The sequence below is a fragment of the Heliangelus exortis genome, chromosome 3, assembly GCF_036169615.1.
Source record: "Heliangelus exortis chromosome 3, bHelExo1.hap1, whole genome shotgun sequence".
Lineage (NCBI taxonomy): Eukaryota > Metazoa > Chordata > Aves > Apodiformes > Trochilidae > Heliangelus > Heliangelus exortis.
The window spans coordinates 11,927,066-11,954,677 of NC_092424.1; the positions used below are offsets into that span (position 1 = coordinate 11,927,066).

The window sequence follows — 27,612 nt, forward strand, 5'->3', positions numbered from 1 at the left end:
GGGTGCTCCGCGCCCCACGCAGCACCTCCGCGCCGCTGCCCGCTCTGGCCCCCCCTCTGGGCGGGGGGAGACGCCCCTGCGCCTCGCCCGCTCTCGCAGCATTTGCCGTTTACCTGCAAATCGCAGAGCCTGCAGTCAGGGGAGCCTGAGCGCTCCTTAATAATGCCTAAATAATGGAAGGAAGGCAAGAACGAATGAGTGCGGCGGGAGCTGCTGCGGAGAGCGGGCTGTAAGCCTCACCCTTGGAGGACCCGGGAGCCGAGAAGGTGAGGGGGAAGAGAGTTTGGGTGAAAAATCATCAGCTTTTAAGAACCTCTAGGAGGTGGCCGTGCTCACGGGGGGAGAAGCGCTGCCCAGCCGAGGCTTCCTGACCAGGTGAGGGGTGGCCTCCTGGTGCTCAAAAAACCCCCCAAACCAAACCATATCAAAAATCACGAACAAAGGGGTAGGGGAGGCAAAGCCGTTTCCTTCTCATTGTGGTTGCTGCTCGGCTCCCCTGCCCGCCTCCCAGGAGGCGCTCCGCGGTGCCAGGATTTCCCTGCTGCCCGCCCGCCCTCCCCGCCGGCAGCGCCGCCTCCCTGCGGCCCCGCACCCGGGGCTCTCCGCCCGCGCACTGACAGGCGCTCGCAGGTGCCGCCGCGCTCGCCCCGAGCCGCGCAGGGGCGGCTCCGCTGCCCTCCCGGCTCCGCACCGGCGGGAGGGAGGGACTGAGCTGGGAAGGGAGGAACGGCGGAGGAGCAGCGGCCGCGCTGTAAGTCGGGGAGCGAGGGCGGCGTGTGCGGGGAGCTGGGCGGGCCCCCACCGCCGGGCTGCGCGGCCGGGGGTCGGCAAGGGGTCCGGCACGGCCCCTCTTCCCCTGCGTAGCGGCGGCGGGGCTCGGAGGGAGGTGAGACGTCTCCGACGGGCTTGGGAGTGTATCCATTAATCCATGTGTTTGGCTGCTTGGGGGATTTTTGCCGGAGCAATCTCATTGATAAGACCGTCTCGGGGTGTTTCTACATCACTGAAATTGTGCGCTGAAATTCGCCCGTTATAATAGGTTTAAATTTTCTTCACTGATTATTTTGACATACCTGATTTTACTCCCTGTCTTGAAGACTGAAGGCATGCCCACATCGCCCCGAAACAGCGCGGGCATTCTTTTTTTCATTATTTTATTTTTGGTTTTATTCTTTGTGTGTGTGGGGGGGGGGGGGAGGTGCGGGATATCCCTTTCTGCTGGGTTTAAAAATACCCGTGCGCTTGTCCTCGCCGCCTGTGGCCGCGCAGCTGGGCTGGGGCTGCACCTCGGGCAGGACGGGGCTGAAGGGAGAGGCGGTGGCTCGGTGGGATACGGACCGGAGGGCAGAAAGTTCAAGTCGAGAAGTCAAATAAGAACTTGTATTGGATTGCTGATGAAGAAATGTGGTCAGTAGACTGAGAAAGAGGGAATCTGTTTATTTTCGGCTAGAATTAAAAAGAGTCTAAAATAGAGGAAGTAATTAATTTAGGACTTGCGTCACTGGAGATTGTTGTTACGTTTTAAAAATAGGAAGAGGGCTTCTTATGAAATGTGTAATGTAATAAATGTAATCCTCGTCCCTTTTTTAAAAAAATGTTTAGGGCAGGGAAGCAATGAATGCTCAGGGGGGGTGAAATTACTCATGCATAGACCATTATTTTCAGCTACATATAAGTTATAAATATATAGCATTGTTCAGCGAAGTATAGGGACAAAATCAGAAGCTTTAAGATGTGAACATGTAAAGCCAAACAATTCTTAAGATGCACAGTACCAGAAATCTTATAATCCGTGTGCTGTGGCTCATATGTTTAGAGGAATGACAGAGATACCAAAAAAGGCATCGTGATACTCGGTGCAATTCCAGGAGCAGAATTTTCTCCTTCCCTACAGAAAAGGAAAGCACATTTGTGGAAGCAAGAAGTGACAGATGTGGCTTCTTAGCAGCTGGCTAAACATAAAAGCATGTATCAGCAGGTGATTACTGTCACAAGGATTTATTTTTAAAGTGTCTTGTACTAAAAGGGTCCAGCCTGTTTTAGTGTTAGCATTAAGATTTGCTTTAGCTCTATGGCATGTTAAAAATAATTTTTAAGCAGAAACATTCAGAAAAGTGAGAGAAAACTCCTGTGTTCGGGGCACTCCTTGCTTTGAACATTTGTTTTTTATTAGAGCATGTAGAGAAGAGGAACTGGGCAGGTTCTTCAGTTGGTAGGACAGTACTGAAGGGAATGATTTTTCCTGACCTTAGTATAACCCAACGGTATCTGGGAAGGAAACAATGGGGCCTATCTCTTTACATTAAAGATAATCAGTTGCTCTTCTCTCAGGAGCATGTTGTGCATCCACAGAAGTGAAAACCAAGCTGCAGAAACTACCTTTGTTGGTCTGCCTCTCTTCTGGGATTTGTAAAGCCAGCCAGAATCACTAAGAGATGGCCTGGCTGAATTTTGGAAAGGAAAGAGATGGGTATCAGCTAAGAGACATCCATCCCAGAGCCACTCTTGCCTGAGGCACAGTGGTTCTGCACCATCCCTTCTTTGACTGCGGTGGCTAAATGTCACCTAGACTTCAAAGAGGCATCTAAAACTGTTCAAACAACTTATATCAGCTTTACTGTAAGCAAAGAAAGCCATGGCAAAGAAAGTTCATGGCAAAACATGCTTTGCTCTCAGCTTCTCATAATTAGGTATGTTGCTATAGCTTATAAACTTATAAGCTAGATGGCTTCTTATAGAAGAAATTCTGGTCCTCTGCCCAGGTCTTGAGACATAATTTTGTGTAGCAGAGGGAACTAACATTTAAAACAACATTTAACTAACATTTAAACTAACATTTAAAAGAAATTTCCCTCTGCCATGCAAAATTTGCCTTCAAGTTCTCCTTCACTTCTTGCCAGTGAGGCTATGTCTCAGGGATGCTTCCTGACCAGTTCTTCCTCCTGTTCCTCAACTTTATTGACAAAGTTGCAGTGGATCAGATCACCTGGTGCTGGTTTTGGCCTTTCATAATAATGTAAAATTACAGACTTTCCTGCATGTAAATGTTAGTTTTTAGGGGGAAAAAAACCAAACCAAACAACCTAAAGAAAACCCAGAAAACAAACAAAACTTCCCCCCCTCCTTACTATGGTCAAGGCAGACCAGAGGTCTGAACTCAGGGAGAACTGTCTGCCTCTCCCTCCCACCCTCTGTGGTAAAATTGAACTAATTGGGTGGTCTGTGCCTAATACACAAAACCCTGCTGCAGAGTCATGGTACCTGCAGGGGTACAGCACTTACAGGGGTGGCACTTGGCTGAAGGTTTATCCTATGGCTGGTTGGTTTTCTGTGTGATAGGATGAATTTCCCTAATAAACTGATGTCTGCATGTAAGTGTGAATGTGGGGAGTATTGTATTCACATGTTGGATGGGGGACTGTTTTTAAATTTCCTCTCACTGAAAAACAGAGCAGTTACCTGGCACTGATGGATGTGCCTGGTAGAGCAGTGAGAGTGGCTTTGAAGCACCACCTACGCAGGGGAGGGAGAAAGATTTCTGGATGACACGCATTAAGATAATGGTCGCTCACAATATTTTACGATGTTCTGGATTTACGTTCATAATGTTCTTAAGTAAAGGTACAGTACTCCAGCACCATGACTGCAGGAGAGTGCAACAGAAGCAGCTGGGACTGGCCTAGGAGACAGCTGACTTCCTCATAGTTTAGGGGTTAACTCAAGATGCAGTAAAGCTTCAGAAAGTACACTGCCAAGATAAAAAATCATTACAAATGGATGGAGTTGGCCAGGGTGACAAGATGTGTTTATACTTTTACCTGGGTTTCATTGACATTTATCGAATAGTCAGATGTAGAAACAAATGTTTGTCTTCTGGTTCTGCCAATAATTAAGCCCACAAGAGCACAGTTAATAATTTTGCAAGCATTTGTGAACTTTTTATTTTGAGAGGCTTGTGAGCTGTTGAATGTATTTCACTTGTTGTTTTTTGTTTGGTTGGTTGGTTTGGTTTTGGTGTGTTTTTTTTAAATGTGGGAGATAAGCCATTTGCAGGCCATTTGCAGGCTGAGCCTACATTGAAACAATTTGTTTCCATACCTTAGAGTTCTAAAAATGTGAAAGGGATGCTTGAATACTCAAACTAAATCGTATCTACAAGACCCTAGTAGCTTTTTACATGAGACCATTTTACTGAAATGTCTGTTTATCTTATCTCTGAAATTAGTTGCGCAATACTCTTGAAACTTGATGACTCGTGAATGTATCTCATGAATGCCAAGGAGCCACATGAAGGGTTTCAACTCCCACCATGTGTGGGACAACAACATACAACTTAACTATGTAAATGTTGCATTAATGTTGTTTACTTGCACTGAATAACAGAAGAAAGCTCACCAAATCTGATACACTGCTTTCATTTCTATCAAAGTTCAACAGGGAACAACTTAGATAAGAAATGAAATAGACTGATATTGTGCTGGGCTCATTCTGAATCAGCTAAGTGAACTTTTCTGTGGTTATGTGTAAACAGCAGCTGACCTTCTGCAGAGATACAAGTGCTGATGACAAGCTGTAGTCACTGAAATGAGGTATGACTTGTTTAGTCAGGTCTCTGCGAACTCGTTTAGATGCATTTAGTGTGTTGGTTGTGTTTTTTTGTTTGTTTGTTTGTTTTTTAAAGTCACCGGTAGAGAGCTTTCTAAAAATAAGTACTTCCTAATATCTTTGTTGGGGAGATCTAAAATTTAGGGCTTGGTGTGTTTTATTATTCCCACACACACACCCCTGGCCCTTTGAAATAGCAGATGTTTCCAGCCTGGTTCTCTCTGTTTTGCTGTAGACATTTACGTGTATCTGAATATTTTTATGGTACCTTCAACAAAGGAAACAGGTGCTGAGTCTTCATTCCAAATGTGCAGTTTTTTGTTTGTTGTTGTATTGCTGTGGGTTTTTTCCTTTTTCTAGAATACGAGGCACTAGCATACGTATGGTAAATTAGTCCAAAATATTTTCTTCCCTCTAGTTTACTGCTATAGTCTAAAAAAAACCAAGAGTACAACAAGCTTCAAAACCTAAAGCCTGATACGATGGCATAAGCAACTAGCCACAAATCTGAAAATGTCTGTAGAAAATGGTGGCACATATATAAGTGCATTATGGTCATGTAACTTCTCATAGCCCTCTTGTCTCAAATGGTATTTAGGGGAATAAGAGAAGCAACAAAAAGAGAGGGCCTGTTTGAAATTCTGGGCTAAAGCTGAAGCTCCTGCTCTCAGTCTGTTCGGGTGATGCTGGGCAACATTGTTATTCAGATGGTAGAGGAGCCAAATAATGGTTACACAAGTAACATAATCTTGGCATTTCCTAACTTCGCGTTTTTGACTTTGCAGCCTTAGTGTTCCACATATATTTCTAATTATGGGGTGCAGAATTATTAGTGATACTCTGTAAGGAGGATCAAAGGTGCTGTGCTGTCACCACAGTCAGCACCTATGAAGCATTTGTCCAAAGAGGTTGTGAAACTACCTTTCTATCCAGCAGAGCTTTCTGTAATGATCTTCACAAGGAGAAACACTGATACCTGTAATGGTATGAGTAATATTGTTTCACATCTTCAGCAGGAAGGAGACAAGACAGTAGACAAGACTTGAAGCTAAGGACTTGCCTGAAGAAGACGCTGATGGATCTTGTTGCTTCCATAAACACTTTCTGTTTCTCCTATTCTAGCAAATCTTATTGACTTTTAAGAAGGTGGATTCCTCTTGATAACTGGGTCAGCTCCTGTGTTGTAGACAGTTTTTTTCCTGGTTGTTTTTTCTAGTACGTGAGTGATGTACCAAGTGACATACAGGAATGTAACACTGGTGTTGCTGGGAATTTTTTCCCCACATTTACATTCTTGCCTTTTTGTTTATTTTTTCCCTTATTTCTTTTATATATACTGGCAAGAAGTGTACAGCAGCACTTACAGATTATTCTCATTAAGAAAGCTCTTCCATTTTAGAAAAATCAGTACTTCAATACTTTAGAACCTTAAAAAAAATTCCTTGTGATACCGGAAGAATATTTTCATTTCCTCTTGATGCTACTTATTAAATATAACCTTTTAGAATGCATTTATCAAGATATTCTTATCAGACACAAGTTCCATTCTTTCATCCTTCTATATGCATTTCCAGTTCTAGTAAAGCCTAAATAGCATGTGTTTACATGTAACTTTTTCATTGAGGTTTAAGTATTTTCTAGAGACCTCTAACTTTGCCTTTTTTGCCTCAGTTAATGAGATTTAGTGTATACTTTGATTTAGTTTGACTGTTTACATATGAGATTGGGTAAACTACATCTGAAACTCGGGCAGAGATTAGTCCAAGATGTGATGGAACTTACAGTGAAAGTTTTGGGATTTTTTTTCTCTCCTCTTTTCAATGTTTGAAATGCACACCATAAATAGTCTGTCTTCAGTATGACAGACCACTGTGAGAGAACAGTGTCTTGTTCAAACACTCTTGCCACTGCTTTTAATGACAAAATCTGTTGGGGAATGGCTATCAGTATTATTTTTTTGTTATTCTTCTTGGATTATTTTATAAACTGTCTTTTGCTAACTAAAGCGGTGTCTCAGTTGGGTTAAAATCTATCGCAAGAGAACGATAGTTTAATCAGTTTTAATCTTACAAGCTCCCTTTAATTTGAATTAAAGTTACTCATTGGCTCTTCGATTACATGTTTCTGTAACCACAAAGATTAGAAACAGAAGCATCTCTGACACTAAAAGCTGCATGAGCCATAGTGAGAATTAAGGAAAAAGAAAATGCAGATTCTGCTCTTCTTTACCTTGAGGTAAAGGCCGGCCATACCATTTTTCCCCAGTGCTGTGGTCTTCTCAAAGACACTTTTCTTTAGCTTTTGCATGACTTGTCTGTATTCATTGGGAGGATGGTATGTGGCTGTGTAGTGTTTGGTGTTTCCTTCTTTTAAGGATGCATAGCTCCTGCAAATAACGCTAGGGGTTAGCCCAGTTTAAGGAACCTTTGAACAGTAGGAGAGCTACGTTGGTGAGTGCAAGAGGGACAAGGAAAGAAAAGTGCCATTGATTGTTCTGCATGTCATATGCAGCTCACATGTTCTCCTCTAGATACAGAAGATTACTGCTCTTCAAGTTTAAGCTGGTTCTTTACTTGCTTGTGGCTCTCTATCAGATGATCTTGGAATAATAAACACAGTTCAGAAAAGGGTAAGATGTGGAGTATCTGGGGTCTTTTCTGCTTGAATGTTTAAAAGCCAGATGGGAATGTGAATGTGTGTCCATTTGTAGATTGATATATGGAATATAGGATTGTAGTTTACTTCAGTCCAAACACTTGGAGTGGGAACATGAAACAAGATCAAGGTGATGTTCACAAGCTACAATTCTGTTACAAAGCTAACAGTATTCCCTGGACCCCAAAAAGCCACAGCTGAAGAACTGTCTTTTGTGCAATCTTGTTGTCATTTTGTTTGCATGTTCTTAATATACACCTAGCTTGTGATCAGGGCTTCTGATGCTACAATAATATAAATTTATAGTAATACATTGATCCATTTGGTCATCTTGCCTAAAACTAAATGATAGAATCTACTCAGTTTGAAGAAAATATAAAATTATAATGTTGGATTGTTTATGTTAATATTTGCTCTAACTTGTTTCTTATTAATGATAGGCAAAGTACTTAGTGGTAAGAAATGTCATACAGACTGAATAGAAAAGCTATTGTTAGGAACAAGACAGTGGACTGAGCAAACCAGTACTTTGTATGGCAGCTGCTCTGCTCTTGCACTTCCATGGCATGATTTTAGTGGGGAGGGAGGCTGTATTTCCTCTGTGTTTTATCCTACATGCACCCCCAGGTGAGATGAATACACATCCCAGTTTCCAGATTCTTTTAGACAAGATCCACTAAAGTCCACAGCAAAGACAACAATGTAATTAATTCTATGGCAGAGCAGGCTGTACAGCTCTCTTAAAAAAACATATTTCTAGGCACAAAGAAGAGAAGTTACAATAGCAAAAGCCTAAGTAGGTTGGAATCTGTAGGAGTTCCTAAAGGAATTTGTGAGGATGAAAATAAAATTTGCCTCTCCAAACAAAAGCAATGAACAATGAAGCAGTTTGTGCTGCAGACAGTTTGCAGATTTTTGTCTGAGAATTAACTTCACTTTCAGTTGCAGCAGTTGACACTTCAACTCACAACCTTGAGACTACAGTGGTGCCTCTACTTTGGCAGAGGAATATGCATTATAAATAATGTATTTTGAGGCATGGTGTAACAGTTGGATTGCTGGGGTATGCACGGACAAGCTTAGAGGAGTAAGAGAGAGGAGCAGCTTATAATGAAGTAACAACAGTGAAGTTGGAAGCTTTCTGATACTGCCGTTGGTAAGAACAGTTTATGAACAGAAATGCAAATCTTTAAATGTATTCAACTGATCTCTGAAAATAGAAGGATATAATCTGCATAAAACTGAAAAATCTTGTACAAAAAGAAGCAGGCTTCAATGCTCAAATAAGCAAGCTAAAGATGAGAACTATTGCTAAATTCCAGCTTAATTTTCCTGCATCAGTCCTGCTTACATGTTTTTCTCCCTTGCATCTGTGCAAGAGTCAATCTTTTCCTCACTTCCACTGTCCCTTCCACATACCTAGTTCCTAGGTGGAGGTTCTGCCCTTCCTGAATTTGGGTTGATGGTTATTTCTTCTTGTTGAGTTGTTTGTGGGGATAAAAAAATGTAATCAGGAAGGGTGGTTTATTTAATAGAAAGATAATTTTGGAGCACTTTATCTGGCAGACACAAAGCTACTTAATCTTGCAAAAAATTTACAATTTAATATAAACTGACCATCCTGGTAATTCAGTTACAGGAAAATATATGTTCCCAGATAAAAATCTGAATGTCAAGACTATCTTTAAAAGCACAGAAATTCCAGAACTTTTTAGCAAGGCATTGGATTTAAATCAGTGGTATATGCATGGGATTAAAGGGCATTATGGTGGAGCAGGGGAGTAGAAATACATAGTTTTGCTTTGTCTCATTAGAGAAACAGTTTAACAATTTCTGTTAAAATTCTTCCAGCTTCTTCTAATCCACCCAACAAACAAACACACACAGATGGCTGCAGATGAAGGAGAGAAAATGGTTGGCTTGAATGGCAGTCTGATATTTTTAAAAACTCTGAAAATTAGCTTTAACATGGAAGCTTCCATCTGAGGGGTAGGTGAACATGTTAAAAAGGCATCACCTAAGAAATCACTGTGTAGTAAACAAGCCTGGTATCTGCTGAAGTAGGAGCAGCTGTCTCAGTGTATGTGTGTACATTAAGGATCTTTGTCTGAAATGGTAATAGACAATTTTTCAGGTGTTCTCGTTCAGTGTGTTCTTTCAGTACATCTGATGAGGTAGCTGTCAGTAGCTACTGGGTTTTCTGAATTTCAAAGTTTGTAGTGCTCTGGTTATTATCTTGAAAATGCAAATGCAGTCCCAAAATTGAATTTTACAGCAGTAACTATACAGGAGATGTCACTTGAAAATAAATGACAGAGTATTGTCAAATTCAAGAACTATCTCCAAAAAAAAGTGATTGAAGCCACATATCTGTTTCACTGTTCCTGGCAGTTTAACAGGAAAGAATTTATTTGGTTCCCCATCCAGGATTTGAAGCAGTATCAAACAGATTTTTTTTTAAAAACTATTTTTTTGCCTGTTTTGTGCTGATATACAAGAACTTTCCAAACATAACAGTTTGGATGAGAGCTCTGTTATGATAACTTCAAGGAGATTTGCCCTTTCAACCTTCATAGTCATCTTCACAGCCAAGAAAACAATCTGTGGACAAAAATACTCTAAAAATTTAGGATGGTTTTCCCTAGATAAAAGTGCTTTCCAAAATATTTAATTATTGAGAAATGTCACATATTTAGGGAAAAATGCTGTTCATATCTCAAATGATAAAGACCAGAACATATCATTTGGAACCTGTCTGTGACAAGCTGTAAGCCTTTCTGAATTTTGACCCAGTCCTGTGACAGTATGACTCCTGGCTCTGCCTGAATTGTTTGAATTAGACAATGGGCAGATTTTAGATTTTTTTTTCTTTTAAAATAAAAATGCTAATAATGAAGAATACAGCGTGAGCCTTCATAAATTGTTCTTGCTGTTATAAGAAGGTATGTTTTCTTTCTTAACTTCACTCTGTTTAGCTTCAGTCTAGCAACCATAAGTGATAGTACCAGTTTTGCAGATCCTCTGAAACCCTGTTTTTTTTTTTTAGTGGCATCCTCCTGGAACTACAACTACTGGGACTGGACATGGTGATAGTCAAATACAGAATTACTGGACCTTCCTTTTATCAGTGTCCTCTTAGGCAGCAGGGAATTGGGGTAGCCCCTTGTGACTACAGTGCAAGGGTATCAGGTTCAGTTGATTACTTCTAATCTGCAAAATTCTCACTACTGTTTCTAAGTACAATTTTCCATCTTGAAAGTGTGGCCTATGTAATTTCATCTTAAATATTAATCTTGAAAGCATGATTGACTACTGCTAAAATGCAAGTGGCTTGCTGGTATTCAGATGTTAACTAATCAAAATCACTGTCTTCCTCTCATTTTCATTATCTACCAGTTAATTTTCCCCTCCTCCCCCAATCCCTCGGTCCTCCAGTGAAGGTCATTTTAGGGTAATTCCCCAACTGAAATGGATGAATTGAAAGCAAAGAGTTTAAATGCATCCACTGGCAATGCAGGTTGAAAGTCCTGCTGAGCAGGAAGCCAACACAAGTCCTAACAGCCATAGAAAAAAATGGCACAACTTCTGTTTGTAACATCACATAACATCAGACAGATTTGGGAGTGACATTACCTTTTACAGCATACAAACAAGGGGGAACTCCTGTGAAATCAGACATATAAGAAAACATACTTGACCTACTCTAAAATCCAATGAAGGGGAAAAGAATACTTTTTTGTGTTTCAAGTGGATATACTGGGCAGAAGAGACACTGTGTATATTGAGTGTTGTACAGACCTACCCTTCCGTTACAGATATATCAGTTTTATTATCTATTTAGTGAAGTAAGATACTGATTCTGATCTGATTTGCAGCTGTTGCAGCTTCCAGTAATTACACTGATTTAATTACTGCTAACCAAAAGAGAAAGAGATGTGGGTGATGTTACTCAAAAAGTTAATCTAGATCTATTTTTTTTTTTTATTGGTTGGTTGTTTGAAGCTATTGGAAAGGTGTTATTAGTATCTGTCAACTGCTACAGTATTTCCACACGTTAATTTTTTTTTTTACAGTCTTGCTTCTTGTATTTAATATGAGAATATTCTATCACAAAAGAACAGAAATAGAAGTTCATAGTACTTTCTGAGGTGGAGGTTTGTTGCTCTCCAAATGCAGCATGTCCCCCAAGATGTTTATGATATTGGTAAGCTCTTTCTTGTACTCTGCTGAGGCCATAAGTTTGACAAGGAGCAAATTGTGATTTCCTGGTGCCCAGTAAATGTCAGCCTTTCAATGGGAAGCCCCCCAAAAATATTTCTGTGTCTGGAAAAACACAGTAGAAGAAAATTTTCTGTATCTTCTCTGGCATAAGAAAGGTGAATAGGAAGATGTATGAGGAGTGTTTCATTATTTATGAGGCTTAATCAAGGTCTAAAGCAGCACTCACTTCATCTTGTTCGATAATAAATCACTGGGAATATAACAGCCAAAATGCAAGGCAGATTAAGAATCTCTCTGGATTTTTCAGGTATTCACAGTATTTTTGTTTTTAAAATTGAGACTCCACTTTAAGATGTAATTTCTTTCTTTCCACCTGTGCTGGCAACCTAGGGGATACTGCTGCCTTTTTTCAGACACTCTGAAACACTCACTTTGGGAGGTGTGAACTTTCTTAATCAGCAGCCACTCACCGGGGATCCTGGTGACTATCAGAAGTTCAGTCTTGTACTGCAAGCTGCTAATGTGTTGTATTTGGTTTATTGATTAGGTACTTTTATCATTCTTCATTGTTGTTTGGGCCTTTCTTCCAGTTTTAAATTCTCTCTGTCTTCCCACATTTGTGAATGGATACTTTCAGGAATGGCAAGAGTTTTAACAGCAGTGTCTAGGGCATTATTTTGTCTAAGAAAATAGGTGTATTTGATTTGTATAAGTATAGTATGTTCTGAGAGAACTTAAACAAAGCAGCAACAAAATCCTATTTTCCCCAAGGCAGAGGTTTAACTTAAGAAGCATGAGACTACAGCAATAGGGATGCTGATGAGCTATTTCTTGTTCCATAAACATAGATCTTTGTAGCTGTTGGTGAACAATTTAACTATTTCCTTGGGCTCCTTCCTCAGCCCCCAAGCACGCTGTCTTGCTGCTTCTGCAGCCAGGAAGAGCATAACTCTGGTGACTCCAGGTAGCACCCATGTACAGAGGAACACCAGGTTGGTGATAGAGTCTTTCTTCTAGAAGTTACTGTACATGCCTCTTGCCGAGACTGTGATTCAGAGTATTTTGGTTATGATACTTCTATTCCTTCCCAAGTGAGGATTATCCAGGGAGTTTCTGGAACAAAGCCTAAATTATTCACAATTTTTTTTACTTTCCAGTACTGAAGCAGCAACACAGTGAGGCAGATGCCCTCCTCAGATGCAAGTTCCCTCTTAAATTTCTTGAGTGAACCATCTCGGATGGCCATGTGTTTCTCTGTAACTCAGGGAGGTATTGCTTTCCCATGTTTCTACAGAGGTTTTCTCCATTGAAAGAAACAGTATGGGTTTTTTCAAGAGAAGAAAGGGCCACATTGTGCCTTAAATTAAATGCAATCCTGATGCAATGTTACATTATTATATGGGGGGATTTTTCTTCTGGGTATGGTTTGCACTCAATTTCTGATTCTCTTGCCTGCACTAAGGAGATCAGGAATACCTGGCTACTTTTACAAGATGGATTCTGACTATCTTTACATCAGCTTTGTTTTCTGAGTTGGTGTTTGTTGTTTGTTTGGTTTTATCATAGCTGTTGTGCTTTCTTTCTGTTTGTTTGTTTTTGTGAATTTTTTTTTTTTTTTTCTAGTGCTGAGCAGAGGTTTTTGTCAGCACTGCAGGTGTCTGCCCTGGGCTCTACAACATGTTGCCTCTTATTAAATTTCTGAAGGATGGTAAACCACACCAAGCAACATATCACTCTTTCCATCACTTGAATTCTGACTCCCTGGAGCTTGCAAAAGCCATTAGAAATTTGGTTTAAATAGCCTTCAGTAAATGCAGAAGTTCATCTTACTTACTTATTAAAGGATTAAGCAAATAAACGTGCCCTTTACACAGCAAAGTAGGTCCCTGAATTATATTTTTATTTCTATAACTGCATCCCATTGCCTTCCATACCAGCTGCATGAACAACTTGCAGCATGTGGTAAGAGCTCATTTTTGGTCAAGAGAGAAGTGCATCCATGCCTAAAGGGATTGCTGCACCTCACTTCTGTGCTGTTACAGTTGTATAAATAAGACATAGGATGACCAGAGTTAACAGCCTAGCAGCAAGTGCCTCAATGCAATTTAAGGTCTTGGTAAATGTCTGTTCTGTTTCAGAATAAGCTTCTCTCAACTCTGAAGCAATTGTAGAACCTAAAGGAAGGAGAGGCTTAGTATATTTGGCTAGTGTTGGTTTAGCCAGAGCTAAACATGACTTTTTGCCTAGTGCAACTGTTTCTCCTGCCTGTTCTCCAGTGCTCTGCATCGTGTGAGGGGCAAAATGTTTTGAGATTTCTAAGAGGCAAGTTAATGTTTTACTGAAAAGCCACGTTGTGGTTTGATTTGGGTGGAATTTGGCTGTCAGGCACTTGGTATAGGTCTCCTCAATATCCTGGGAGTGGAGTGCCACTGCTGACCAGTCTTAATTCTGTGGACAATGGTTTTGGCAATAGTTTATATATTCAATGGTCATCTTCAGGCTTTCTCTCCCCTTTCATCTTTGTCAGAAGTAGCAAAGAAACATGGTCACTGGTGCTCAGGAGCTTGCTTAGCAGCTCGTTGGTGTTTGTAAAGGGGAATGAAAGGACCTGCAAATGCAGGGCTTTACTCCTGAGGTAGGAGGGGGGAGAAGAGTCAACTCCTCCCTGTTTGACCTATAAGGGCTGCAGAGAGGTGCAGCTGAATGTTGTCATCTGTTACCTAAATTCTAGCTTAGTTGCTGTTGAAATATCTGACTAATTTGGGGGGTTTCATTACTGTGGGTTTTGGAACAAATTAGATGTGACCAACATCCCAACAATGATCTCAAATTTGTTTTTCACTGAAGAATACTCTACAAACGAACACCAATTTGCACCATTAGGCACATGCTTCGCTCGGGCTGCCTAACAGGATTGAAAACTGAGCCAAAAGTTGCCTCTTGCAGTGTCTTTCTTTCTTACAAGGTAACAGCCACTGAGGCACAGCTCCTGCTTCGGCTTGCATGTGTGTTCTTTTAGAGTCTTTCTGGGGAGGTGGTAATTGCTTTACAGCAGTCTGACTTTGCCGTGATGCCCTTCAAAAGGGCATGTATCTTATATTTACTTAGAGACCATGTAGCAACTGGATATTCCCCACCCTCTCCCTACACACCCAGGGATTTGCAGTGTTTTAAGGTGTGTGAGGGTTTGTGCCGATAGGATAACCCATCATTAAAAGTTGTAACTTGTTTCTTGCAACAAAGGCAAGTTATTGGTTTGGTTGAGCATGGTATTACGCCACTCTGTTTGTGTCAGTTTATGTCAGGCTTCAAATAGGATACTCTGCAATGAGTTTGTTTTTTGGTAGGCTGTAATCCTTTCAGGCTAGCAAACATTAATGAGCGGCAGCATTACTGTGGCTGGTTTGCTTTTGATCATGCGGAGCCCTAGTCAGGAAATGGGTGAGGAGAGTGAGTCATGATTACATTACCCTAATGCCACTGCCTACTAGAAGTTTTCTTTTTGCTGCCAATACTCTTTCCCTTGACACTACTTCTGAAAACAAAATGTCCATTTTGGAGCACTTTGAAATATTGACCTTTAAACGGAAGGATTTATGTTCTTTTGCAGTCTCGAGGCAAAGTTCTAAGCAGGAGCCCCTGCAGAGTGCAGAGAGAACATGAGTGTCTGCAAAATGCTTTTCCAGAAAGATGCAAAAGGCAGGACTTGACTTGCAGTACATTAGGTCTGCTTGGTTTCATTGGATATGGTGTATTTCTCTGACCCATTTAATTATTCTGTCATATTGCCTGCACATGCAAGCTTGAGATTGTGTTCTGTGTATACACAGAGATGCTGTCATCTCACTCACCATATGGCTTAAGCTGTGTCTTAAAGCTGTACTTGCCTTTTGAAATATAGCTGCAATAATGGGAAGATAGGTGCTGAGTACTGACTGAGGTAAAACCCGGGGTGTTGAGAAGGTAGCTTTAGTGGGATTTGAGAGCAGTATTTCAGATACTTTAATTAGATAAATGGGGTTTAAAGTTTGAATGAAATGTCAGCTGCTAATCAGTAACCTAGCTTTATCACTGAACTGCCACCATGCCACTCAGAATATTCAGACAGCATAACCCTGTGCGAGTGCTAAGTATATTAATTTAATTTATTTCAAATTATGCTGATTAACTCTGACTACTTTTAATAGCAGTATGTGAAAACAACTGTTGGCACAGAGAGTCAATGTGCTCTGATAGTACTATATATTACAGAATAAAAAAGTCTGATCAATTTAGTACAAGCAACTCAAGTTAATAGAACTGAGCATGTGTTGCAAAGAGATTTCAGGAGGAAGTGGAGACCTCTGCCCTGCTGCCCCATGTGATGTGTCCTTGTCAGCTGAGATGCATCACAGGTGTCACTGATGTGCTGCAGAGCAGAGCCAGAATATGAACATGTCTTGGAGTTGTCATTTATTCTTTCAGATTCTTACCTCTGCTCAAATGAGGCCTTCAAATAGTGAAGTTGTTTTTAGGACTATAGTTGAAACTCTCAGTGAAGATGTGATTTCTGTTTTTTTTTCATTTAGCTTCATATAAGGGTGATAAATTACTTTAGTTGTAGTAATAGCAATTTACTTTGAATTGTATATAGATAACAAAATTTTAGAAGTTCTACTTACTTTGTGATCTCTTCCCTGCCTCATAAAGAGAGGGCATGAGTTGGATGAAAAAAGAAAATCAGTGAGGATTTTACTTTCTTCTATCTAACCTAACCTCATGCACTTTGATCTTTAATGACTATTCAGCTCTGAAGGAGGTAGAACAACTGCCACCGAAGAGAAGATTAATCCTTTTTTTATGTAATAAAACAAATATGCCCTGTGCTTTTTTTTGTGTGTAGCTTTGTACCTCTATCTCATTGTTAGCTTTTGTGTAGAGAGGGCTATCTAGGCTTCAAGTTTGTTTTAAACTTAGTTTATCAGCCACTTCAAGACGGTAAACATTTATTTCAAGTGAAATGCTTTGAGAATTGAATAATAGCAGAACTTGTGATTATATATGCCTATGTCACTTCTGTGTTTTAAGGAGGTGATAAAAGATATTTGGAGATGAAGGGTGTCTGAGAACTAGAGGTAGGGAGTTAGGGATAGGGGTTTTTTGGGTTTTTTTGGGTGTGTGTGTGAAACGCTTTGATTTTAGATAGCCTATTGTCAGGAGCTACCAATTAAGGAAATGTCAAACTAAGAAACTTTTGTAAAAAATAGAAATAATAAACTCTTAAGTATAGCTGGAAAAATATAATTTCAACATGATGACTACTTTGCTAACTCTAAGGCAGGAGCTAGTGGTACCACCAAACCATTTTTACATCAGAAGTTAATGAAATCTGGCTGGAATTCCATGGACATTTCTACTTGCAGAAGAGTTTGTTAAGAATTGCCTATCCCTTCTGTGAGAACTCTTCCTCTCCAAGACTGATTTTTCATGAGGTAGCTGAGTCATTTGGTGGCTTGTTGAATCTGAAAGCATCAGCCTCACTCCTTTTCATCTTGCACCCCCTTTGCTAGTTAGTTTTCACCCAGTTCAGTGTGCTGAATTGGCTTATAAGGGTCCGAGTGCATGCACAGGATAGGGGGGGGAAGGGGAGAATGCCTTTCTAACAGTGGTAGTTATATTGGGCTTGAGCTCTCTTTTGAAGCCTTGCCATCAGTCACACTGCAGCTGTCGGTGAGCCTCTACTGTAAGCTGAGTCAGTGGGGAGAATTGCAGCCCTGATGGCTTTGCAGTGCGGCCTCAAGGTCTGGCTGCCCACAGCGGGTACAGAGAACTGCAGTGCACAACCAGGAATCAGCAGCGAGGAGTCAGAAACCCCGGGTGGGAACTTCTTAAACCAGCTTTGAGAGCAGAGCTGGGTTGGGGAACTACACCCTCTCTGTAAAAGGAGAAAACTATCTATGCTAACCTGCTCAGAATTACAAAGGGTGTGGATTGGTAATGTACTTAAACTGATAGTGTGCTGGCTGACAGTGAAAGAGTCCATACTGCCTGCCTTAATCCACATCCTCCCAAATTCTTCCCTATGGCAATACCAGCACTTACTGTGAACTGGCTTGAGCTCTATCAGAGAGCTGCTTTGGTTAAAAATTGTGCATCACTTCCTCCTCAGCAGATGAGATTCCAACCTGGGCAGTTACCCAATCTTTTAGGTGGCACATGGGCTCAGATTATAGGTTGTTTTTTGTGTTTTGGGGGTTTTTGTATGTTTGTTTATTTCTCGTTCTTTTTTCCTTGGGCCTAGAAGAACCAATGGGCAAGTTTTTAAGCCTTTCCATCTTGTGCCTTACAAGTTTATGGTCCTCAGCTGCTTGCTCATCTGGTCTGCTGGCTTTGCAGGAGGTGTGTGACTGCTTCAGCGCAGTCTGTCTGAGGTAGCATAACCTCACCTTCACTGGATGCATGAGTTAAGGTGTGAGGCTTTGTATTGACATGTACCTGTGCCTAAATCTGCATGGTCTTGCACTCACCCAGTTAAGGAAAGCCAAGGAAAAACTGTACTATATGGTATTGAATCCATATGTACAAATATATCAGCCAACAAAGCGAAGAATAAGGTACTAAAGATGGACCTCTCACAGTCCATGGAGTTGAACAACAGAATACATACAGTGAGCTCAATAAATGCCTGCCTCTGGAGAAGAGAGGAAAATTTAAGAAGGATCTTATTGTTCCAGAAAAGATGCTAACCTTCCAAGGCTGAAAGAAAGCTGTGAGCAAAACCTTGCTGGAAGCTGGAAAAAAGTTTTGGGGAAAAAAAAATATTTAAGACAGTCAAATGAGTGTTGAAAAGCACAACAAAAAAAAGCAGGCTCTATAAAGCACTGGAATTGATATTGCATCACAGCCAAATTTTTAAAACATTAGTCCTCTGCAGTGTCAACAGAGCATGTATTAAAAAACATTTAGAATTTCAGAGTAAATGCCAGAAAGAAGTCGTCATCAGAGGGATATATTTCTTTTAAAATAATGAGATCTTTTTATAGAGCTTTGGGCTGCATAGTATTTCTATGAGCAACCTGCAAATGAGTGTAAAATGGTTGTGGTATAAATTTGAAGGTGATGGGGGTTGGTGGGGAAGTCAATTGATGAGGAAGATGGAGAAATCTTCGTTTATTTTTTGAGTGATAGCTTAGGCACATCCACGTAAAATGTTTTCCCTTTCTGAAATATTGCCTTGCTTTTTATCCTAAAAAAATATAAATCCAGCTTACTTCCTGGAGAAGGGAAGTATTGGCTATGCCAGAAAATTTATTGATTAAGTTAATATATGTGTATCTTCACCCTAAAAAACCAGAATGGGGATGCCCACTCTGAACCAAGAAATGGCAGCAATAACAGATTTCTTCTTTTGCCAACAGAGCTTATTCTGCTTGGGGAATGCATTTTGTTTTACCAGCACAAGAGGTCCTGAGTGGTTTGTAATATAATGCTACCCTGTAAATACAGGAAAATTCCTGCTGTAAGTTGGTGAGGATAAAAGCAGACATATGATCTTGTTTATAAACAAGGCAGCAATGATGGGAAGAAAGAAGTGATTTTTATCTTTGTATATGCTGTTACAGAGAGCGATACTGAAATGTTGTCATTGATTCTGATCTGTTCTGAAAAGGATGTTGGAAAATTGGAGCAGGTTCAAAGGATGAGAGGGAGAGGTATTTGGAGGCTTAAAATTACTCCCCCACCATCACCACATGAGGAATTCCCCCTGTTTGCTTCGATCAAAAAGGATGGCTGAGAAACAAGTGGGTTAGTATTCAAGTACCTTAATAGAGATGAAAGTTCCTGACTGATACAGGGCCTTTGTTGCTTAACACACTGATAAAAACCAAAATAATAACTGGAGACTCAGGCTAGTTGCTCAAATTAAACATCAGCTCTGAATCAGATAACTGCAGCAGTTATGTACCTGCTGCACTGGTACAACTGTCTGAAGGATACATGGAACTGTGAAAATGATTTTTTTTTTTTTTTTTTCCCAGACCAGATTGTCTTCTATTTCTGTTTCTTTACAAGCTGAAGTTAAAACTCTTAGTTATGTGAAACGTCTCATTTATTTTGCTTTAATGAACAAGTACTTCAATGGTTTAAAATTGAAGGTGTTATCACGTTAGTATGACTTACTCAAGCTTGATCCATTTGAAGGGGTCCTATTCAGGAAAAGATGGCAAGATTTAAAGCAGTCATCAATTAAAAATAATTTCAGAACTTAGTTCTAATGAACCTAAGTTTCAGAGGGCAAAAAGTAGAATGCTGGAGAAATGGAGATAGCTGGCCTGTAGGCAGCCTGTTCCTGTCTGTGGTTACACTTAATGAGATTTAACACTTCTTCAAGTGGGCTGCTCACAGCTCTCTACCTATGATTTATATGGGGAAAAGATTTTATAGCAAGGGAGATGAAAATGTGTCCTAATGATTTTTCTTACATTTCTTTTTCACTTTGAAAAATTACTGATTCCTTTGTTTGTTTTAAAATAATTTCTCCCCAACTAGTGTATAGCTGAAGTTTTCAAAGCACTCCTTGTCATTCATTAACATACCTATATTACAGAGCATACTTGTGCTTTTAGCCCTAAGCAGACAATTGTTTCAAGAATTCAAGCTGCTTCAAGTAGCAGTACCATGGAGTATTTAGCTATTATTCATGTGGAAAGATGTCAGGTGGAACTCTGCTGGGCTATCTTCCATCTTTCTTACTATACAATATTTTCATGAATTATTTGAATATATGCTTATTACACCTGTAGATGATGCTAAACTTGTGTGCTCAAGATCCCTGCTTGAATATTGTGTTTGCTTTTGGGCATAAAGAGATTTGAGCTGAGGGGAGGAAGACCAGAAAAGGATGTTGATAGAAGTTTTCCAAGCTCCAGAAAACATGACCTGTGTTGAAAGGCTGAAATATTTGTGTTGCTAGATGTGAACAAGAAAACACTGATAGGAGTGGAACACATAAAGTGAACTTTATTAATCAGGGCCCAGATTGGAGCAGGGGAGACTATAGGAGCATCTTCTCTGATCACTAACCTCTGTGAAGGGTCTGCACATGCAGTCTGCACCTGTAGGGAATTTAAGAAGAGGGTGGACAAAGATCTTCCAGGCCTAGCAGAAGGCATCTGGATCTTTGCAGGAGGATGGAGAAATAAACAAACTGCATCATCTTGACCTGCATTTCTGTAGCTGTGGGAAGGATTGGGAGTTTCTTTTGCTTAATTTCCTTAAAATCATATGTGACAATGAGGTAAAATGGATTAGGTTTTGTCTAGGAAAGTTAGTTGAGTGCAGTTTGAGAAAATAAGTTGAACTGAAGTGTGATTAGCCTGATTGTTCTTATAAAGTAATTAAGTCTAGCTTTAATCAGAAGGATGCAAATTCTTTGATGGAGGGAGAAACAAAGGGGCCAGTACTTCTAATCTGATCAGAGAAGTTGACTTTAACACAGATTAATTCAAAGACTCGGCCTCTTATAAACAAGGTACAGTTAAATGAACAATCTGGAGGGAGAAATGTTAGCACCTGATTTGATTAAAGCTACTCAGAAGGTGGTGGCTCTGTAAAGAGGTTCCCTGGTAGTCTGCTCTAGAAGTGGGAAGACTTTTGCTCTCATCTTCAGAGGCTGACAGTTGATATGGACACGTAAGTCCACAGGAAGATGAGAGGTAAGCTTTATGGTTCATCTGCTGCTTTGCTTGTACCTTAAGACTTGTTCATATTGGAGGTTGTTGCTCATATTGTTTTAAATGCATTTAAGTAGTCATTAACCAGTTTTCAAGCCCCTGTTACAAAAAGAATAAAAATGTGGTTTGCATAGTGAAAGTATCAGCATTGACAAGGACATTCCCAACAGTTTGAGCTGCTGAAAGCTACTGGTAGCTAAAACCTAATATGAACCCCAAAGCCTCCTTCTGTGTTTGCAGACATTTCACTGTGTAGAAAAGTTACAGCAGGTTATTGTTCAGTTTGTATCTGTCTTTTGCTGTGTTACTGTATTCTCCTTTGGAGAATAACCTGCAGACTCTTTCTCCTAGTGACTTGCTCCACCAGATAATTCGGTGTTATTTTAAATGATGCTTTAGAAATGGGCTTCTCTGAAGTTCACATGCTTAGTGTGTAAGGCAAAGAAAGCCCCCTTGCAAGGGATTGTCCCATAGAAAGTCCATGAGCTTCCCAGAGCTCACACTTGCTTCTGGTTCTGCTCTGCAAAAACCTGATTTGGCTTTCTACCATTTATTGTCTAGGATACTGCTTCAGTACCTAGGTCAGAAATAAAATTTTGCACTTTCACCCTTATTTGTCTCTGTCTTTGTAGGCTTAGCTGTTAAGGTATTTGCTGATAGTCTGTCCTTTAAAAATGACTGTGGAATAAGCTGAAGCATCCATGGAAAACTGAGCTGTGTGTAAGGTGATGATTGCTGAGTGGACAGAAGGTTTGCAAGGCAGATGGAAAAGTGCCTCTGAAAATATTAGTCTTTGTTACCAAGCAAAACACTTATATGAGAGTGTGAAGTGATAGGAATGAAAATGAGCAAGTGTTCCAGCCAGACAAAAAACTTTAATTTTCACTGGGCTGAAGTTTCTCTTGCTTAGCTCACAGTTGGATCTTGTTATGAGCAGGATATCTCTTCATTTGGAAAAAAAGTCCTTTCAAGTTGTTTTTCTCTGAAATTAAGGTCTTCCTTAAGCTGGCAGCCTGGGATTGTGGACTTTGGGTTAGGCCTATGGCTTTCTGATAAATTATCTTTTAGCTTTCCAGGTCGGTTATACGTTTACTTAGTTACTGAGTTGAAATAAGATGAAACAGAGACTCTTGTAGCAGAAGGATGAGAAAAAAGTCTCATTTTAAGACAAGGTGAACTTTACCTACAAGGTGAACATACCTGTGTGGTATGGTACCAAGACTGGGGTATGTTCTGTCACTTCTCTTACCCTGTGTGTATCAGTAATTTTATTAAATTTTGCTGAATGCAGGGAGTGTGTAAGGTTCTTGTGAAAATTTTGTGGACTTATTTTTTTAGTTTTGCAGGAGCTGAGATGGAGACTTAGTCTTGTTAAGCCTTTCTTCATTTGCCAAAGTTGGATTTTTTTTTTCTTATTAAGAGCTACTTCTTTAAACCACATGTGATATATTGACATGTTCTTCATTATTTAATTGTAAATGAAATATGAGTAACAAGAGTATTTTAGGCTAAGTGAATATTTCCAGATTTATTATCTATTTCAGCTGTTCAAAGTAGCTCAAAATATTTACTCCTTTGCACACAGTAGCTGACAAAGAGGATAGGCATGCAGAAACAAAGTACAGTTGCTCTGAAGCTAATGTTATGCTGTTTGTGGAAAACCTATCAATTGAGGAGAGAACTTTTTATCTTTTATTTAGAAGGTGTAATTTGCATATTTTTCCAGTAGAGCAGCTAGTGAAATCTGGAGCAATGGTAGCCTTTGTTTGCAGCAGAGCAAACGGAACTTGCAGTAAGCACATAATTGTGAAAGTTCTTGTCTTTAACTGTAAAGCCTCTTGCACCACTGGCCAAATGGTAATCAAGGCTTTCACAAGTACAGAGACTACTCAAGAGAAAGGGATTACAACTCCTGGCCTGGCACCGGAGACTTGCAGCATCCTCTGGGGTAGTGTGGTTTTACACTGCCCCTTACTGGGGCTCTCTCGTAATGCAACAACGAAAGGAAATCTGGATCCCCAGAAGTTTGTGCTGATTCGGGGTTTTTGCATTTTTTCCACCTGAGTTTTGAACTAAACAAAATGCAGTGCTCTTCTGTAAATATTCAAATGGATTATTTACAGAAAAAAATTATTTTACACTTGATTTTAGTATTTCTTGATGTTCAGATGTTTCATTATCTCCGTGTTTCATAAAAATCTCATTGGGGAGTTTGGTGATAAGGGTCTTCATACACATTCAAACTGATGGAACCCATGACAGCTTTGAATGAACTAGGATTTGTCTTTCATTTTTTGAAATGGTGACCCAGAGGCATAACTTTGGACCACATTGACACTACATTGCCATTCATTTCATATTTAAGAGATCTGAAAGAATTAGGACTTTGAATCAGGGGATTCTGCCTGTTATTCGTGAGAAGTGAGATAGAGCTGAGTTCACTAGATAAACATAGAGCAACCTCACCATTTGGCTTTGTTTGCTAAGAATTGTTTCTTTAGAGTTGAGGATATTTTGTTTAGCTAAATGGGTTGCTTGGATAGAATGATAATGGGAAGGGAAAACAATGCAGTGACTTTTTCACTAAACTGAAAAATTTAAACAGTTGGCTTATTGGTTCTGTTGCCACTTGGTGTGGCACATGTAGATCTTCTTGGAGTCTTCCTTTTGTATCTTACAGTACTGACAGGGAGCTAAGTGAAGTTTTGGTATGTAATGTGAATCTCCTAGTAGTCTGTAGATCCTGATGAATTACCTTTTTGTTGTGTAGAAGGAAGTTTTGAAGTGCTTTTAACTAATGCAATGAAATTTTTTTCCAAAATTGAGCCTTAAAATATAAAATGTCCTCATACCTTACTCTGAGTTAATTTTTTATTACAGCTTTCATCTGTACTTTTTCTGGGGGGAGGGTTTTTCAACAGTATGTAGCTGTCCTGAAAAGGGAATCAAACCCACAAAATACTGACCTGGCTAGATTCCCAGGTCCCCTTGTGATGCACAGTTAAGTACCCCACTGGAGGAACTAATTACATGTGTTGAAGGATTTGTGAAAATGCTTAAATACCTCATGACAATCTGGGTGTATAGACATACAGTACAAAGCTTTAAAGCTGATGATTCTTACTGGGCTTAATTTGATGAAGAAAAATAGCTGCTGGGACATGGATAACGGGCAGTCAAAGCAGCCCTTGTTACAGCTTCCCTTCACATACTGCATGGAACTCTGTGCAAAAACTGCAAGCTCCTTTACAAATGAAGATGGTGATGGACAGAGTGTAAAGGATTTGTGGCAGAATGTTCTGGTGAGGAGGAATGACCTGTGGTGCTCTGGTGTTTCATGGACTAAAAAGCAGAAAGTACAGAAATGTCCAGGAGAAAAATGTATTTATTCTTAGATTGCTCAAGAGTCAGGAACTGGTACTGTGAGGAAGAAATACACCATTAAAGCATTAATGAAGATTGTGTTTTCCCAGACCTTGTTGACCCAAGGCCTTTGTAGACTGCTTTATCAGGTTTTTCAGAGACCACATTTTAAAAGATGTCTTGCAAGCACTGTTTCATTTGGTTGCCCAGAGCAACTGAGTCACCATGACCTCATGTAATTAATGAGCTACAAAATATAACTAATTGCTCTGAAGAATTCCTGTAGTCACAAGAGTCAGTATCTTCTAGAACACACGCATTTGGCTGTTTTTAATTGTAAACAACTAGACTAGCACTTTTTTTCACATACCTAAAACTGTCCTTTTAAATGAGCACATCTATCAGATATGTTATTGGTGGCAGTTTGTGAGAGTTCCAGCACTAAATGAGAGTGTCAGGCAAGGTGTTGTACTCCATTTCCTAAAAGGTTTCCTGAATCACTCTGTCAGTCTTCCTGGATCTACCAAAAGCTTAATGCTGTTGACTATTACAAACGTGTTTCTGCATGTGCTCTCAAAGGCAAGCATTGTGAATGCTTGAATAAGGAGAAGAAAGGTTGAGATAGTGATATTTATTAAAAGAATTGTGCTCAGCAACCATGTCTAAGGCACTCTGACTTCAAAAAAGTCTATGAAGTTGGAAAAGGGTTAGCTAGTCCTCGTTAATCTACACTCTTTTATCCTGCCTAATGAAGGGAAGCAACATCATAAAACTAATCTGCAGACTGGAACTGTCAGTACTATTACTAATGGTTTTTGTGGGGTTTTTGGGTTTGTGGTCAGTTTTTTGTTTTGTTTTTGTTTTAAACCAAACAAGACAGAAAGAACCATGAAAAGTAAATTAATGATAATTTAATTTTGTATCCCATGCAGGTTTTCTCAAGGTTCTGGAAGTAGCAGAGCGTTTGGTTGCTAACTGACCCAAAACTTATGCTCCACCTTGGAAAGATCTACAGTGGGAGACATTTATCGTCACATACCCCACAGTTCTCTGCATCAGAAGAAAGGGACTTCATGTGCAAAAGTGGTTCAAGATTATTATGCAACACTGATAACAGAAATTATTCTTCTGAGAATAACTGACTTGGTAGAAGTTTTCTGATTTTCTCATTTCTCCATTTTTTTTTTTTTTTAAAGAATTTCCTCTGTCAGAAATTATAAGCAAGATGCCAGCCAAGACACCCATCTACTTGAAAGCGGCAAACAATAAAAAAGGGAAGAAATTCAAACTAAGGGATATCTTGTCTCCTGATATGATCAGTCCACCACTTGGAGATTTTCGTCACACCATACACATTGGAAAAGAGGGACAACATGATGTTTTTGGAGACATCTCCTTTTTGCAAGGCAATTATGAGCTATTGCCTGGAAATGAAGGAGAAACCAGAGTTAGTGAGTCTGGTGTCCATAATGAATTCTTAAGGGCAAACAGCACTTCTGAATCCATGTTTACGGAAACTCCATCACCAGTGCTCAAAAATGCTATTTCCCTTCCTGCCATTGGGGGTTCTCAAGCCCTTACATTGCCCTTGCTGTCACCAGTGACATTTAATTCCAAGCAAGATTCTATCAGGTCATCAAGAAATCCTAGGCTAAGCTGTGAGCCAGTAATAGAAGAAAAATTGCAGGAGAAAAGTGAACAGATCGAGGATGAAGAAACATACAAAGATGACATATGGGAGCAAAATGGTTCTGTGCATTTTACTAATGGTAGAGACAGTCACTCATCCAGCTTTTCTGAACGATGCACTGATTGGCAAACAGTTGATTTATTTGATGACAGCCAACTTTCATGTGAACTAACCAAGACAAAGAGTAAGTCAGAAGAATCCCTTTCAGATCTCGCAGGCTCTCTTCTCTCGTTGCAACTTGACTTGGGACCATCACTTTTGGATGAGGTCCTCAATGTAATGGACAAGAATAAATCTTAGAACTGGTACTCCCATGCTTCTTTACAAATGATTCACTTAAACAAACAAACAAAAAACATAGTTCAAAAGTAGAGACTCTTAAAGATCAGCTGTATTTGCAGTTGTTTGACGGGTTTTCTAAAAATATTCTTAAAATACTATTTTTTTACCAATCGTTTTTCATGATTTTTATTAAACTAAATTCTCATAGCAGAAAGGTAAATTTTAATAACAGTTTTCAGCAAATATAAAATGTTTTTAAGTACCAGTATTAATGATCAGAAAATGAAGAAACAGAGTTTGAGGATGATGCTGATTGTGACATTTGGTTAGTTCACTTCTACAGGCTTCTGAATATATGACAATATGAGAAGTGTCAGAAAGAAGACTGATATTAATTCTTCACTTCTATAAATTATTACAGTATCACTTTACATGTAAGCCTCATACTAGAATCTTGTGTTTGAGGGGTTGATAGTGTTCATTTTCCATAGTACCATTTCTGTTATACCTTCACTGTAACTACATTCTCAGTCTTATAACTACCACTCTGTATTCAGATGTGAACAATTTGAAGGCTTTTTCAGCTTGAACACATGGTCCAGAATCTAAGCTGCTTGAAATTAGTATGCACAAATTTACACAAATTTAGGCTTGGGCCTGACATTGTATATGAAATGATATGTTGTAAACAAGTGACACATGCAAGATATTATGGTTAAATTATTTTAAAAGTTGAAATATATTTTTTGTGTGCATATTGGCTTTTTACTGCAGCCCCTACACATACAGTACCTTACTAAAATAGTTGCTTGGCATTATTGGTGCTCTTCTGAAAATTGTATATTTGTGTGTTTGAAAATAAATATGTATTGATATTCCTTGCTTTTTCTTCTTCATATACTGCCACACATGCTTAAATTTGCAGCCGATTATTTTACTTTTTGAAGAAGGCACTGGTTATTCACAATGCTTGTGATGTGTACTGCAACAAACAATGTTTTGGAAAATGTGGATCCTTTAATACCATAGCAACACTGATTGCATAGATATCTTGTGCAATACAATAAAAAACTTCAACTTTCA

The 27,612-nt window shown here is 39.6% G+C and overlaps 1 protein-coding gene across 7 annotated transcripts; it reads left to right on the plus strand.

Moving 5' to 3' along the window:
- The first annotated feature begins 127 nt into the window (after nt 1-127).
- CDC42EP3 (CDC42 effector protein 3) lies at nt 128-27,612 on the plus strand. Of its 7 annotated transcripts, none has more exons than XM_071739190.1 (5): nt 593-886; nt 19,083-19,270; nt 19,500-19,626; nt 25,490-25,632; nt 25,708-27,612. In XM_071739190.1, exon 5 carries the CDS (start codon nt 25,783-25,785, stop codon nt 26,545-26,547), a length of 765 nt encoding a protein of 254 aa, XP_071595291.1. In that variant the 5' UTR covers nt 593-886; nt 19,083-19,270; nt 19,500-19,626; nt 25,490-25,632; nt 25,708-25,782; the 3' UTR covers nt 26,548-27,612. The 7 variants fall into 7 exon arrangements, with proteins under 7 accessions (XP_071595294.1, XP_071595291.1, XP_071595292.1 ...); XM_071739192.1 differs by having other exon boundaries at nt 595-751; XM_071739191.1 differs by lacking the exon at nt 19,500-19,626 and having other exon boundaries at nt 19,083-19,266.